The 13059-nt window shown below is 45.9% G+C and overlaps 1 protein-coding gene across 3 annotated transcripts in view; it reads right to left on the bottom strand.

The window, feature by feature from the left end:
• Positions 1 to 215: 215 nt before the first annotated feature.
• Positions 216 to 13059, bottom strand: part of ANKMY1 (ankyrin repeat and MYND domain containing 1) — a 50304-nt gene continuing 37460 nt past the window's right edge. For all 3 annotated transcript variants that reach the window (XM_058533333.1, XM_058533332.1, XM_058533335.1), the window contains 3 exons: positions 3484 to 3562; positions 2400 to 2560; positions 216 to 609 (listed from right to left, as the gene is read on the bottom strand). In XM_058533333.1, the coding sequence (XP_058389316.1) occupies positions 545 to 609; positions 2400 to 2560; positions 3484 to 3562 (305 nt within the window). In that variant the 3' untranslated portion in view covers positions 216 to 544. The remainder of the gene's footprint in view (positions 610 to 2399; positions 2561 to 3483; positions 3563 to 13059) is intronic.

Genomic DNA, 13059 nt, shown 5'->3' on the forward strand with positions numbered 1-13059 from the left:
GGTGGTTTCCATATCTAGCATTCCCCAGAACACGCCCGGCACACACAGACCCCTAGTAAATGTCTGTGGAAGAAATGAATGCCCTGGACACAGGGAGCCTGGAGCCTGTGGGAAGGAACATGAGACGCCCCAGCCTGTCCCTTCTGAGCAGCTGGAGAGCCGGGCCTGCGGGCTCCCAGGAAGCCCCCGGACACTCCCTGAGGGAGTGACACACCAGCAATAATCTCAAGAGCATGCTCCAGTCCCACTCTCATCCACCCGACAGATGGCCCAGGCCCGAGGGGCCAGGGAGGTCCGGAGCACCGACAGGTCCCTCAGAAGCTCTGGGCCCACCTGGGGTAGGGGCAGAGCAGGGCAGAGAGGGTTAAAAACACACCCAGTGGGGCCGCTTTATTGCAAGGTCAGGAGGGGACATCAGGACGCGCAGCCCCGTGGGTGCAGACTTCTCGCAGTAGGACAGAGGCAGCCCCGAGACGAGAATCCGCACAGTCCGACCTGCCTGCCGCTGGGCCTTCCCCAGGCCTCGGCCTCGGGCGCTGATCCTTCACTGAGATTCCTCCATCCTCAAGCACGGGTCCTCCGTCCTCTGGGTGGGCCCTGGACTATCAACTGGTGGGGAGGAGGAGGTTGAGGCGCCTGGGCTGTCGCCTGGAGGACTTCAGCTCTCTGAGTCTCAGCTTCCCCACCCCGCCTCCACCCCGCCCCCGCCACAGCATGGGGTGACAGAGCCCCACTCGGGGCTGAGGGTTGCACAGGTCATATTCTGCTCCGTGGTTGCACATGTGTGGGGTACACGGCAAGGGCTAGATGTTAGCTGTGATTGCTCTTCAAAGAGGGGGCCTCGAAGCCACCTAGGCCCCCATCCTGGGGTCCCCAAGCCAAAGGAGCTGTGACCAGATCCAGGGTGCACCCCACAGCGGGGACTTGTTATTAAAAGCCCTATTTTACAGAGAGGAAAATGGAGGTGACACCAAGTGTCAGAGCTCAGGCTTTAGTGGCACAGGCCCAAGGGCAGGGGTCAGCAGACCCTCTCTGTCCCCACCAAGCAAAGGCTCTGAAAAACAGCAGGCAACACTTGCTCCTCTCCCCAGCCCCCACAGGGCCAGGCCCACCCTGCCAAGTCCCAGGCACAGCTTTGCACACAGCCTCACTCACCACCAGCCGCCCTCGGTGCATCAGGGCCCTGCTATGGAGTCGCCATTCACATGCTCTCAGCTCCTCCTCAGGTCACACCAAAGGAGGGGAGGTGGAGAGGGTGGGGAGAGGAAAGTGTTTCTAGAAGCAGACACCTGCTGCCACCCAACTTCAAGAAATGCCTGAGAGGGCAGGCTAGGAGAAATTTTCCAGAAGCAGCCCCAAGGCCAAGTGCCCTGTGGTCCAGGGGAACCACCAGGGCCCCCAGGTGTCAGCAGAGGAGCCCCCAGGTGTCGGCAGAGCCCCCAGGTGTCCAGAGGAGCCCAAGGTGTCAGCAGAGTCCCCAGATGTCAGCAGAGCCCCCAGGTGTCAGCAGAGCCCCCAGATGTCAGCAGAGCCCCCAGGTGTCAGCAGAGCCCCCAGGTGTCCAGCAGAGCCCCCATGTGTCCTGAGGAGCCCCCAGGTGTCAGCAGAGCCCCAGGTGGCCAGAGGAGCCCTCATGTGTCCAGAGGAGCCCCCTGGTGTCAGCAGAGCCCACAGGTGTCCAGGGGAGCCCCAGGTGTCCAGCAGAGCCCCCAGGTGTCCAGAGGAGCCCCCAAGTGTCAGCAGAGCCTCCAGGTGTCCAGCAGAGCCCCCATGTGTCCTGAGGAGCCCCCAGGTGTCAGCAGAGCCCCAGGTGGCCAGAGGAGCCCTCATGTGTCCAGAGGAGCCCCCAGGTGTCCAGAGGAGCCCCCTGGTGTCAGCAGAGCCCACAGGTGTCCAGGGGAGCCCCAGGTGTCCAGCAGAGCCCCCAGGTGTCCAGAGGAGCCCCCAGGTGTTAGCACAGCCCCAGATGTTCAGAGGAGGCCCCTGGTGTCAGCACAGCCCCAGGTGTCCAGTGGAGCCCCGAGGTGTCCAGAGGAACCTCCAGGTGTCAGCAGAGCCCCCAGGTGTCCAGAGGAGCCCCCAGGTGTTGGCAGAGCCCTCGGGTGTCCAGAGGAGCCCTCAGGCATCCTGTCCCAGCTCTGTGGGGCCCAGGGCATGCCCACCTCCAGGGAGCCGTGGCACCTTAGGCATAGTGCTGCCACCATTCATAGGGAAGGGCCAGGCCAGCTCTGTGCCCTCCCTGTCCCCACAACAGGCTCATCTGGGGACTCTGGAAAGTGGCTTGAATCTGAGAGATCTGGGACAACGGTAGGGACCCTCGCCAGCCACCCCACAGGCCTACACCTGTGTCTGTGGGAGCAGCAGGCTCCCCGCCGGCCCAGCCGGGCACCTGCACTTACCAAGGGCCATCAGGGCGCTGCAGTCCCTCTTGTGGAAGTCGGTCCAGGCCTTGGTCTTGCAGTACTTGCTGCAGGTCAGCACCCCGTAGCAGCGGGTGCAGGGCGCGAGGCGCACCCCGACAGAGCGGCCACACTGGTAGCAGAACTTGAAGAAGGGAATCCTGCAAGGGAGCCGCGTGGGCCATCGGGCAGTGCCTGCCACCTGTGCCCAACAGACCCTGAGCTCTGGGACCTTCCCCGCCATCCCCACCAGACGGGTGGTGGTGCCAACCTCGCCATCCTTCACACAGGGTGGCTGTTCTGCTCACACGTGGACAGAAGAGCTGAAGCCCCCACCCAGGGATGTCCAGCAGGGCTATTTAGAACAGGAAACAAGCCCAGAGTCCTGGAAGCCATCTGAGCGCTCACCAACAGGGTAGGAGGCCATGCCACTGCACTGGGGACCCTCATGTGCCACGGTGTGGGGGGGATTTCTCCCGAAACGGGGAACGTCTGAAAGCGGGAGGAGCAGACTCCGAGCGAGCACCCGGGGGCTGTGGGTGAGCCTAGCATGCCCGCGCTCTGCTTCAGGAGGAAAGTGAGCTCAGGTGGGTGTACTCCCCCTGCCCACCCCTGCCCATCACCCCCACCCCGTCCACCAGGGTTTGCTGGGCAGGTGCCGTCCAGGGTGCCCACCGGGATAATAAGGTGCACAGGCATGGAGAAACTGTTCCAGAAGAGCAGAGTGGGTGCAGAGCTGTGACCCCAAGGAGGGGCCAGCAGTGGAGGGGTGAGGAGGGGTGCAGGGCCCAGGGGAGCACTTCCACCGTGACAGTGGGGACATCTTCGAGAAGCAGAGCCTGGGCTCAAACCCCACCCAGCCACCCCCTTGGAGGACATGGAGCCCTGTGCTGACCCGCCCGGAGCAGCTCAGGCGACTCCACAAGCGCGCCCTGAGACCCCATCTGCCACCCACATCTTGGCACCCGCGGCCCATGAGCAAGGCCACGCCACCCAAAGATCAGACAGAGCGACGCTGTCCCAGGCGGGGAGGCTGGACCCAGCAGCACCATCCAGCCCCCACCACCCTCCCCCAGTCACTTACTGCGCCTGCTTCTCCCACTGCAGCGCCTGGGACAGCCTGGTGCTCCTCCGCTTCAGCCTGGGGCAGGGTGTCAGCTCCGCTGCACAGAGAGAGCCCGCGTCAGCCTCCTTGGGCCCTCCTGGTTGAGCCGCGACGCCCACAGGTGGGGATGGTGGGGGCGCTGAGCTGCCCGCCGTGACCACCCTCCTGTGGTGAACCGCCCCAGCACCACAGGGAGGCAGGTGGGGGCCCCACGCCTTTGAAAGCCCTGCAGTAGGGCCGGGGAGACAGGGTGGGGCTCGAGCCTGAAGGCGTCGAGGAGTCCGCAGCCTCCAGGAGGGGGCTTTGCCCCTTGGCCTCCCTCTGCTCCAGTCCCGTGCCCACCCATCTGCAACCTCCTGGCTACCTTGTCTCTGTGCCATCAATCAGCTCAGTGTCCCCCTCACCACAGTGTTAAAAGGCCACTGGGAAGCACCAGGTTTCTCTGGCCTTGCCCAGCTCACAACACTCTCTGGAGTGGAGACTCCTGGCTCTGCTCTCTGGCAGCTGGCACAGGACGCACAGTCGGCTGGGGCCCGGAGGACAGTGAGCCCCTGCAATAACCACCCAAAGTTCGACCACGTCCCTCCACCTTCGTCTCCTTAAACAGCACGTCAGCCGCCTCCAGAAAGGCCACCTAACCTCCAATTCCTCACCACCCCTTAAGATGTAGGCACTTCGCAAAGAAACACCTGCTGGCCATGAGACAGAGACGGGGGGAGCGCCTCCTTCCTCCCCCACCCCACCCCTGCCCACCAGCACCCAGAGCCGCCACTCAAGTTGCTGTGGGGATTAGGACACGGGCCCAGGAAGCCAGCTCTGTGACAGTGTGAGTGGCATCAAAGCAATTATCATGTGGAGCACATGGCACAGGGAAACGCTTCTGGGAGAGGTAATGATAAAGCAGAACTTCAAAGTGGGTCTGGTCATGCCACTGCACCACAAACCACTTCTTTAAAAGGAAACATGGAGATGAAAGGAGGGCGTTTCTATTTGTTAGAGTGGTAGGACTCTTTGTAACAACTTTGTTGAGATAATTCACATCCCAATTCACTCAAGTGCACAATTTCAAGGGGTTTTAGTACATTTCCAGTTGTGCAACCATCAGCACACTCAATTTTAGAACATTTCCACCCTCCAAGAAGGACCCAGCACCTGACAGCCATCATAACCTGGCTTCCTTCCCCCTCCCGCCCAAAGAAACCCCTAATATACTTTCTGTCTCTATGGATTTACCTATTCTGGACATTTCATATGGATAGAATCATACGATGTGTGATCTTTTGCAACTAGATTCTTTTCCTCAGTATAATGTTTTCAAGGTTCACCCATGTTGTAGCATGTGTCAGCACTTCATCCCTTTTTATGGGTGAATAATATTCCATTGCGTGGATATGTCACAATTTGTTTCTCTGTTCATCAGTTGATGGATATTTGGGTTGCTTCCATCTTTTGGCTTCTACGAATTGTGCTGCTGTAAACATTAATGCACAAGTTTTGTGTGGACACAAGTTTTCATGTCTCCTGAGTTCACACTTAGGAGTGGAATTTCTGGGTCATGTGGTAACTCTATGGTTTACATTTGACAAACTGCCAGACTGTGTTCCAAAGTGGCTCCACCATTCCCACCAGCAGTATATGAGGGTTCTTTCTCCACATCCTCGCCAACACTTGTCACTGACTTTTTGATTACAGCCATTCTAGTGGGTATGAAGTGATATCTCAGTGTGGCTTGACTTGCACATCCCTGATGACTGATGTTGATATTGAGCATCTTTTCATGGGCTTATAAGGCGATTTGTATATCTTTCTTTGGAGAAATTTCTATTCATATTCTTTGTCTAGTTTTTAATTCAGTTATTGTCTTTATTGTTGAGTTATAAAAGTTTATTTATTCTACATACATGTCCCTTTTGAGAGAGATGATTTACAAATACATTCTCCCATTCTGTGGGTTGTCTTTTCACTTTCTTGATAGTGTCCTTTGAAGGAAAAAAGTTTTCAATTTTGATGATGTCCAATTTATCTATTTTTTCTTTCATTGCTTATGCTTTTGGTGTCATATCTAGGAATCCATTGCCAAATCCAAGGATATGAAGATTTACGTCTATATTTTCTTCTAAGAGTTTTATAGTTTAAGCTGCTACATTTAGATCTTCAAACCAAATTGAATTAATTTTTATATGTGGTGTGAGGTAGAGGTCAAATTTCATTCTTTTGCATGTGGATAACTAGCTGTCCCAGCACCATTTGTTAAAAGACTGTTCTTATCCCCACTAAAAAGCCTTGGCACTCTTGTTGAAAATCAATTGACTTAGACACATGGGTTTATTTCTGGGATCTGTATTCTATTCCATTGGTCAAAAGTCTCTCTTTACACCAGTACCACACTGTCTTGATTACTGTTGTTTTGCAGTCAGTTTGAAATTGGGAAGTGTGAGTCCTTCGACTCGGTTCTTCTCTCTCAAGATTGTCATAGCTATTCTGGGACTCGCGCAATTCCATATGAATTTTAGAATCAGCTTCTTAATTTGTACAAAGAAGTCAGCTGGGCTTCTGATAGGGAGAACTCTTTCCATTTATTGAGGCATCCTTTAATTTCCTCCACAATGTATTGTAGTTTTCAAAGTATAAGTTTCGCACTGCTTTGTTAAGTGTATTCATAAGTATTTTATTCTTATTGATGCTATTGTAAATGGAATTGTTTTTTAAATCTCATTTTTGGTTTGTTCACTGCAACTGTATAGAAATACTGCTGATTTTTGTATATTGATCTTATATCCTGCAACCTTACTGAATGCATTTATTAGTTGTAATAGTGTAATCGTTTTATATTTAGATTAATATTTTAATATTTATACATTTGGTTTAATAGCTTAATATTAGTTTTAGTTTTAAAACTGAAAATGGATTCCTAGAATTTTCAATCTGCAAGATGATATCTGCAAATAGAGATAGTTTAACTTTTTCCTTTCTAATCAGAATGCCTTTTATTTCTTTTTCTTGCCTAACAACTCTAGCACAATATTAAATAGAAACAGTGAGAGAAGACATTCTTGTCTTCTTCTTGATCTTAGGGAGAAAGTAGCCAGTCTTTCATCATTGAGTCTGAGGTTAGCTGTGGGGTTTTATAGGTGCCCTTCATCAGGTTAGGAACTGCCCTTCTATTCCTTGTTTATTGTGTGTTTTTATCACGAAAGGGTGTTGGATTTTGTCAAATGCTCTTTCTACATCAATTAAAATGATCATGTGGGCTTTTTTCTTTCATTCTAATAATGTGGTGTATTCCATTGATTTTTTGTTAAACCATCCTTGCATTCCTGGGATAAATCCCACTTCGTCATGGCATATAATCTTTTTGACGTGCTGCTGAATTTGGTTTGCTAGTATTTTGTTGAGGATTTTTGCATCTACATTCATAATGGATGTTTGTCTGTAGTTTTCTTATGGTGTCACTGTCTGGCTTTGGAATCAGAGTAATGCTAGCTTCATAGAATAAGTTAGGATGTATTCTCTTCTCTTTAGTTTTTCCAAGAATTTGAAAAGGACTGATGTTAATTCTGCTTTAAATGTTTGGTATAATTCACCAGTGGAGCCATCTGTGCCTAGGATTTTCCTTGTTGGGAGGTTTTTGATTACTTATTCAATCTCTTCAGTTGTTATAAGTCTGTTCTGATTGTCTATTTCCTCCTTTATCAGTTTTGGTAGTTTGTGTGTTTTCAGCAACTTGTCCATTTCATCTAGGTGATCCAATTTGTTGGCATACAATTGTTGATAGTATTCATTCACAATCCTTTTTATTTCTGTAAGGTTGGTAGTAATGTCTCCTTTTTCACTTCTGATTTTAGCAATTTGACTCTTACCTTTTTCTTGGTAAGTCTAGCCAGATTTGTCAGTTTTGCTGATTTTTTCAGTGAACCAGCATTTCCTTTCATTGATTTTCTCTATTGTTTTTCTACTCTCTATTTCATCAATGTTTGCTCTAACATACATACATACATTTATCTAGTTAGCTAGATAACTATCTTACTTTGCTTAGTTTCTCTTCTTTTCCCAGTGTCTTAAGGAGGAAGGTTAGATTATTGATTGATATATTTCTTCTTTTTAATATAGGCATTTACAGCTATGAATTTTCCTGTACTCACTGCTTTAGCTGCATCTCATAAGTTTTGGTATGTTGTGTCTTCTTTTTAATTTATATCAAAGTATTTTCTAATTTCCTTTGATTTCTTCTTTGACCTCTTGGTTATTTAGGAGCATCTTGTTTTATATGAGTTTCCCAAATTTCTTTCTGTTATTCATTTCTAATTTCATTCCATTGTGGTCAGAGTACATAGTTTGTATTATTTCTATCCTTCTAAATCTATTAAGGGTTTTTTAAATGACCTAGCATATGGTCTGTCCTGGAGAATTCCCAAGGGTACTTGAGAAGAATATATATTCTGTTGTTGGAAAGAGTGTTCTGTAAATATAGTAGGTCTGTTAGGCTTATGGTAATGTTCAATTTTCTACTTCCTTGATGATCTTCTGACTAGTTTTTCTATCAATTATTGAAAGTGGGGAATTGATATCTCCAACTATTGTTGAATTGTCTATTTCTCCCTGTATTTCTGTCTGTTTTTGCTTCATATATTTGGGTGTCTGCTGTTAGGTTCATATAGATTTATAATTGTTATATTTTCCTAATTAATTGACTCTTTCATCATTATAAAATGTTCCTCTTTATCATCACTAATACATATATTTTTATTTTATTGAGGTCATATTGACTTACAACATTGTGTAAATTTCAGGTGTACATTATTATATTTCAGTTTCTGTATAGACTGCTTCGTGTTCACCACCAAGAGTCGAGTTTTTATCCATCACCATACATATGTGCCCCTTTACCCCTTTTGCCCTCCCCCCACCCCTTCTCCTCTGGTAACCACTAATCTGTTCTCCTTATCTATGTGTTTCTTTGTTTATCTTCCACATATGAGTGAAATCATATGGTATTTGTCTTTCTCTGCCTAACTTAAAGGGAATCCTCATGCACTGCTGGTGGGAATGCAAACTGGTGCAGCCACTCTGGAAAATAATATGGAGATTTCTCAAAACATTAAAAATAGAAATACCATATGATCCAGCTATCCCACTACTGGATATTTATCCAAAGAACATGAAACCAAAAATTCAAAGAGATTTATGCATTCCTATGTTCATTGCAGCATCATTCACAATAGCCAAGACGTGGAAGCAACACAAGTGCCCATCAATGAGTGAATGGATAAAGAAGATGCAGCAGATGTTTATATACACACACACAGTGGAATACTACTCAGGCAGAACTGTGCCATTTGCAACAACATGGGTGGACCTTGAGGGTATTATGCTGAGCGATCTATTTTCTCTAGTATTAGTATAGCTATCCCAGCTTTCTTGTGGTTGCTATTTCCATGATATATGATTTTTCATCCTTTCACTTTCAATCTATTTGTATCATTGAATCATAAATATGTCTCCTTGTCTTGACATGAGTACAGCCATGTTTGGCCGTTCCATTGACCTATAGCCACCAGCACACAAAGAAATATAAAAAGCTGCTTTCTGTGTGGTGGGAACTGGCCCTTCTCCAATGGAGAGAGTTGCTCTTTGGGCATCATAGCACAGGACAGACTGGCCATATGTGCCGGGCTGGGACGATAACCAGAGACAACAATGCACGTACACAACTGCTGGGCTGGGACGATAGCCGGGGGGCTCAGTGCATGTACGCCACTGATAACCATTTGTGCATGGGAACACTAAATGTTTGCTCGGCAAAACTCTGTAACTGCTTATATAAACTGCTGGAAACCGAGGCCTGTTGAGAGTCTCACCTGTGGAAGGGACATCTTGCCCAGGACGTGTGATCTCCGCCCAGCCATGTCAATTGAAAGGACTCTCCTGGCAGTGGGGTGTGGATGTTGTGAATAATTGATTTGTTGTGAAGTAACTGATTTGTTGTGAATAATTGATCTGATGTGTTCTCTTTTCTGTCAACCTGGTGTTTCTCTTTCCAGTTGATTTGTGTCATTTCCCTTCAGTCGATGTGGATGCTTTCCCTTTCCAGTCGATCTGATGTTTTTCCCTCTCATTATATGATCTATTCGAATCTGCTGCTCAGTCAATGTGGATGTTTTCCCTTTCCAGTCGAGCTGATGTTTTTCCCTCTTAATATTTGACCTATTCGGATCTGTTTGCAGACTATCGCCTTTACTATCCTCTATATAATAAAACATACCTTCAGTCCATTTGTTTGGAGTGGAAAGTTTCTTTTACATCTCCGATCGAATCCCCCAAACCTCTCAAAGCACTCCTTTAGACAGCATATAGATGGATTTTATATTTTTATCCAGTCTGACAATCTCTGCCTCTTGACTTGATTATTTAATCCATTCACACTTAGTGTTATTATTGATACAGCTGGATTTACATTTGCCATTTTACATTTTGTTTTCTATGTGTCTCATGGTTTTTTGGTTTCTCTATTCCTCCTTTACTCTTTTCTTTTGCATTAAGTGAATACTTTTTAATGTAACATTGTGATTTCTTTAATAATTTTTAATTATATTTTTGTTATTTCCTTAGTGGTTGCTTTAGGGTTTACCACATGAATCTCATCAAAATCAACTTCAGACCTATATTGAGTTAATTCCAGTGAGATATAAAAAAGTTACTTCTATATAGCTCTATTCTCTTTACCCCCTTTTTGTGATATTATTGTTGTATATATTATATCCATAAATGTTACAAACCCAACATTACGTTATGATTAATTATACAATTTTATGTATTCTAAAAAAGCTAAGAAAAGAAAGGAGAAAAGTACATATTTATAGTTTTTGTTATATTGAACTTATTATTTATCATTTCTGGATCTTTTTATTTCTTCTATTCAATTTGAGCTACCATCTGGAGTCACTTCTTATCACAATACAGTTTTCCTCCTACCCACCTCCTTTGTACTGTTGTTGGCACATATATTGCATTTCTATATGTTACAGGCTCAACAACACACACACACACACACAAATATATAAATATACATTAATATAAATGCACATATTATATACAAATACAATGCATATGTGTATATACAAAATTTTATATAAATTTCTTATATATAAATTATTATGCAAATTGCTTTTTAAATCAGTTAGGAAAGAAGAAATATGCATTAATATTTCTTTTATAATTACCTTTGCCAGGCTCTGTGTTCATGTGGATTCGATTTCCATCTGGAGTCACTTGCTTTCAGAATACCTTTAGTATCGCTTGCAAAGTAGGACTACTAGCAACAAATTCTCACAGGTTTTGTATTTCTGGGAATGTCTTTATTTCACCGTCATTTTTGAAAGTTAGCTCTGGTGGATATATGATTCTTGGTTGACAGTTTATTTCTTTGAGCACTTTGAGTATGATATCCCACTGCCTTCTGGCCTCCATGGCTTCTGATGAGAGGCCACCTGCTAATCTTACTGGGCATCTCTAAGTGATTAATCTTTTTTTTATTGCTGCTTTCAAGATTTTCTCCTTGTCTTTGACTCTCAGCATTTTAATATGATGTGTTTGTTGGTGGATCTCTTTGTGTTTATCCTACTGTGAGTTTTTTTTAACTTCCTGGATATATAGATTGATGTTCTACAATAAATTTGGAAAGTTTTCATCCATCATATCTTTGAATATTTTTCCTGCTCCTTTCTCTCTCATCTCTGCTTCTGGTACTCATATACTGATGCACTTGGTGGTGTCTACTTTTCTCTGAGGATCTGTTCATGTCTCATGATTCTTTTTTTCTCTTGATGGTCTCCCACTTTTATATGAGGACCTGTTCACTTCTCATCATTTTTCTCCCTCCATGGGGCTGATTATTATTTGCTTGTCATTGGTTTAGTGACCAGCTGGGTTAATTTTGTGAAGTCTATTCTCCCCCCTGCAGTGCGAAGCTTCTGATGTTGCCCCACACAGGATGCAGCCTTGGGGATGCCCACAGTCGCCTGGGATGACAGTGGTTTGGGCAGGGCTTTCTTTGACTGTGTCTTCATGACCACACCCATGAAATGCAGGCTGATTGCTCTACTGGTTTCAACAATGCTCTGAGGTATAACATGCTCCATAGACTGGTTCAATTAAATCAGGGATCATTGAAAGGATAGTTCCCAAGGTCAGTGTTTGAGAATTCTTCTGACCACAGGAGGGCTCCTCCCAGCTCTCTCCCAGTTTTCTCTGACAACTAGACAGATTATAGGTTAGCCTTTATCTCCAATGAATCTGCCAATCTCCTCGCCTTCATCACAACCTTCACTGATTTTGAGAGCACCATTATGCTTGAACTTCTCCATGCTCTGTTGCTGATAAAGTAATTTCCATTGGAATGAGTCAAAGCTCTCTGTTTTATAATGTGCTTCCCCCTTGGGTAAATCTCTGAGCCATGACCCTGGAGCTTGTGGTAGGGACAATGGCACACTTCTCTTTTAGTGACACCCCCCATTTGGGACCTGAGCACTCAGTTGAGGGGAAACAGTTGCCTCAGGTCTTCTCAACTTGCCTTCCCCAGCATGCAACCTCTGCCTTACCAGCTGGGGCAAAGGCAATCAGTGCCCCAGTGTTCTCAGTGGCACCACATCGAAGGTTGAGCCTATGTGCCACAAATGGGGGCTGAGCATAAGAATGGAGGTCCCACCTCCTTGCCACACTGGAGACAGGGAGCTGAGGGCAGGATGAGAATTGCTGACATCTGCACTGCCCAGGGAGATAGCCCTCATACAAGAAGCTGAGGGGAGAGATAGATCTATGTTTTTGGCTGCACCAGTATGGAGTGGAGTTTCTGCCCAGCTGAACTGATAGGGTGAGGAAAGAGAGCTGGTCTTGGTTTAATACCACAGACTCTCTGTTCTTACTGAATTTTAAAAGATTTTCTTGAATCAATGTTTATTTACATGCTGTATTTCTTTGGACCATTTACTGAGACTTGAAATGGTTGGGGTTTTTTAAATTATAATTTTCAATAGACTTGTTAGGGAGTAGGGTCCACAAACCACCATGCTGCCATGCCAGAAGCAGAAACTACACATATTATTTTATACAACTGCTAGTTCAGTAAGATAAGAAAAGAAAGAAGAAATATGCATTTTTACTGTCTTTTATAATTATCTTGGTTGGTGCTCTTTGTTCATATGAATTCAAATTTTCATCTGAGTCACTTGCTTTCAGAATACCTTTAGTATTTCTTGTAAGCCAGGACTACAAGCAACAAATTCTTACAGGTTTTGTTTATCTGGGAATGTCTTTATTTCCCCTTCACCTTTGAAAGTCAGCTTTGCTGGATGTAGGATTCCCAGTCAACTGCTTTCAGCCTGAAGATCTTCCTTTAGAATTTAAGGCAGGTCTGTAACAATGAATCCTCTCAGTTTTTGTTTATCTGGGAATGTTTTTATTTTGCCTTCATTTTTTAAAGATAGTTTTGCTGGATACATAAGAATCTTGGTTGAATTTTTTTTGAGCACTTTGACTGTGTGTTCCCACTGTCTTTCA

This window comes from Diceros bicornis, chromosome 37 (genome assembly GCF_020826845.1).
Source record: "Diceros bicornis minor isolate mBicDic1 chromosome 37, mDicBic1.mat.cur, whole genome shotgun sequence".
Classification (NCBI taxonomy): domain Eukaryota; kingdom Metazoa; phylum Chordata; class Mammalia; order Perissodactyla; family Rhinocerotidae; genus Diceros; species Diceros bicornis.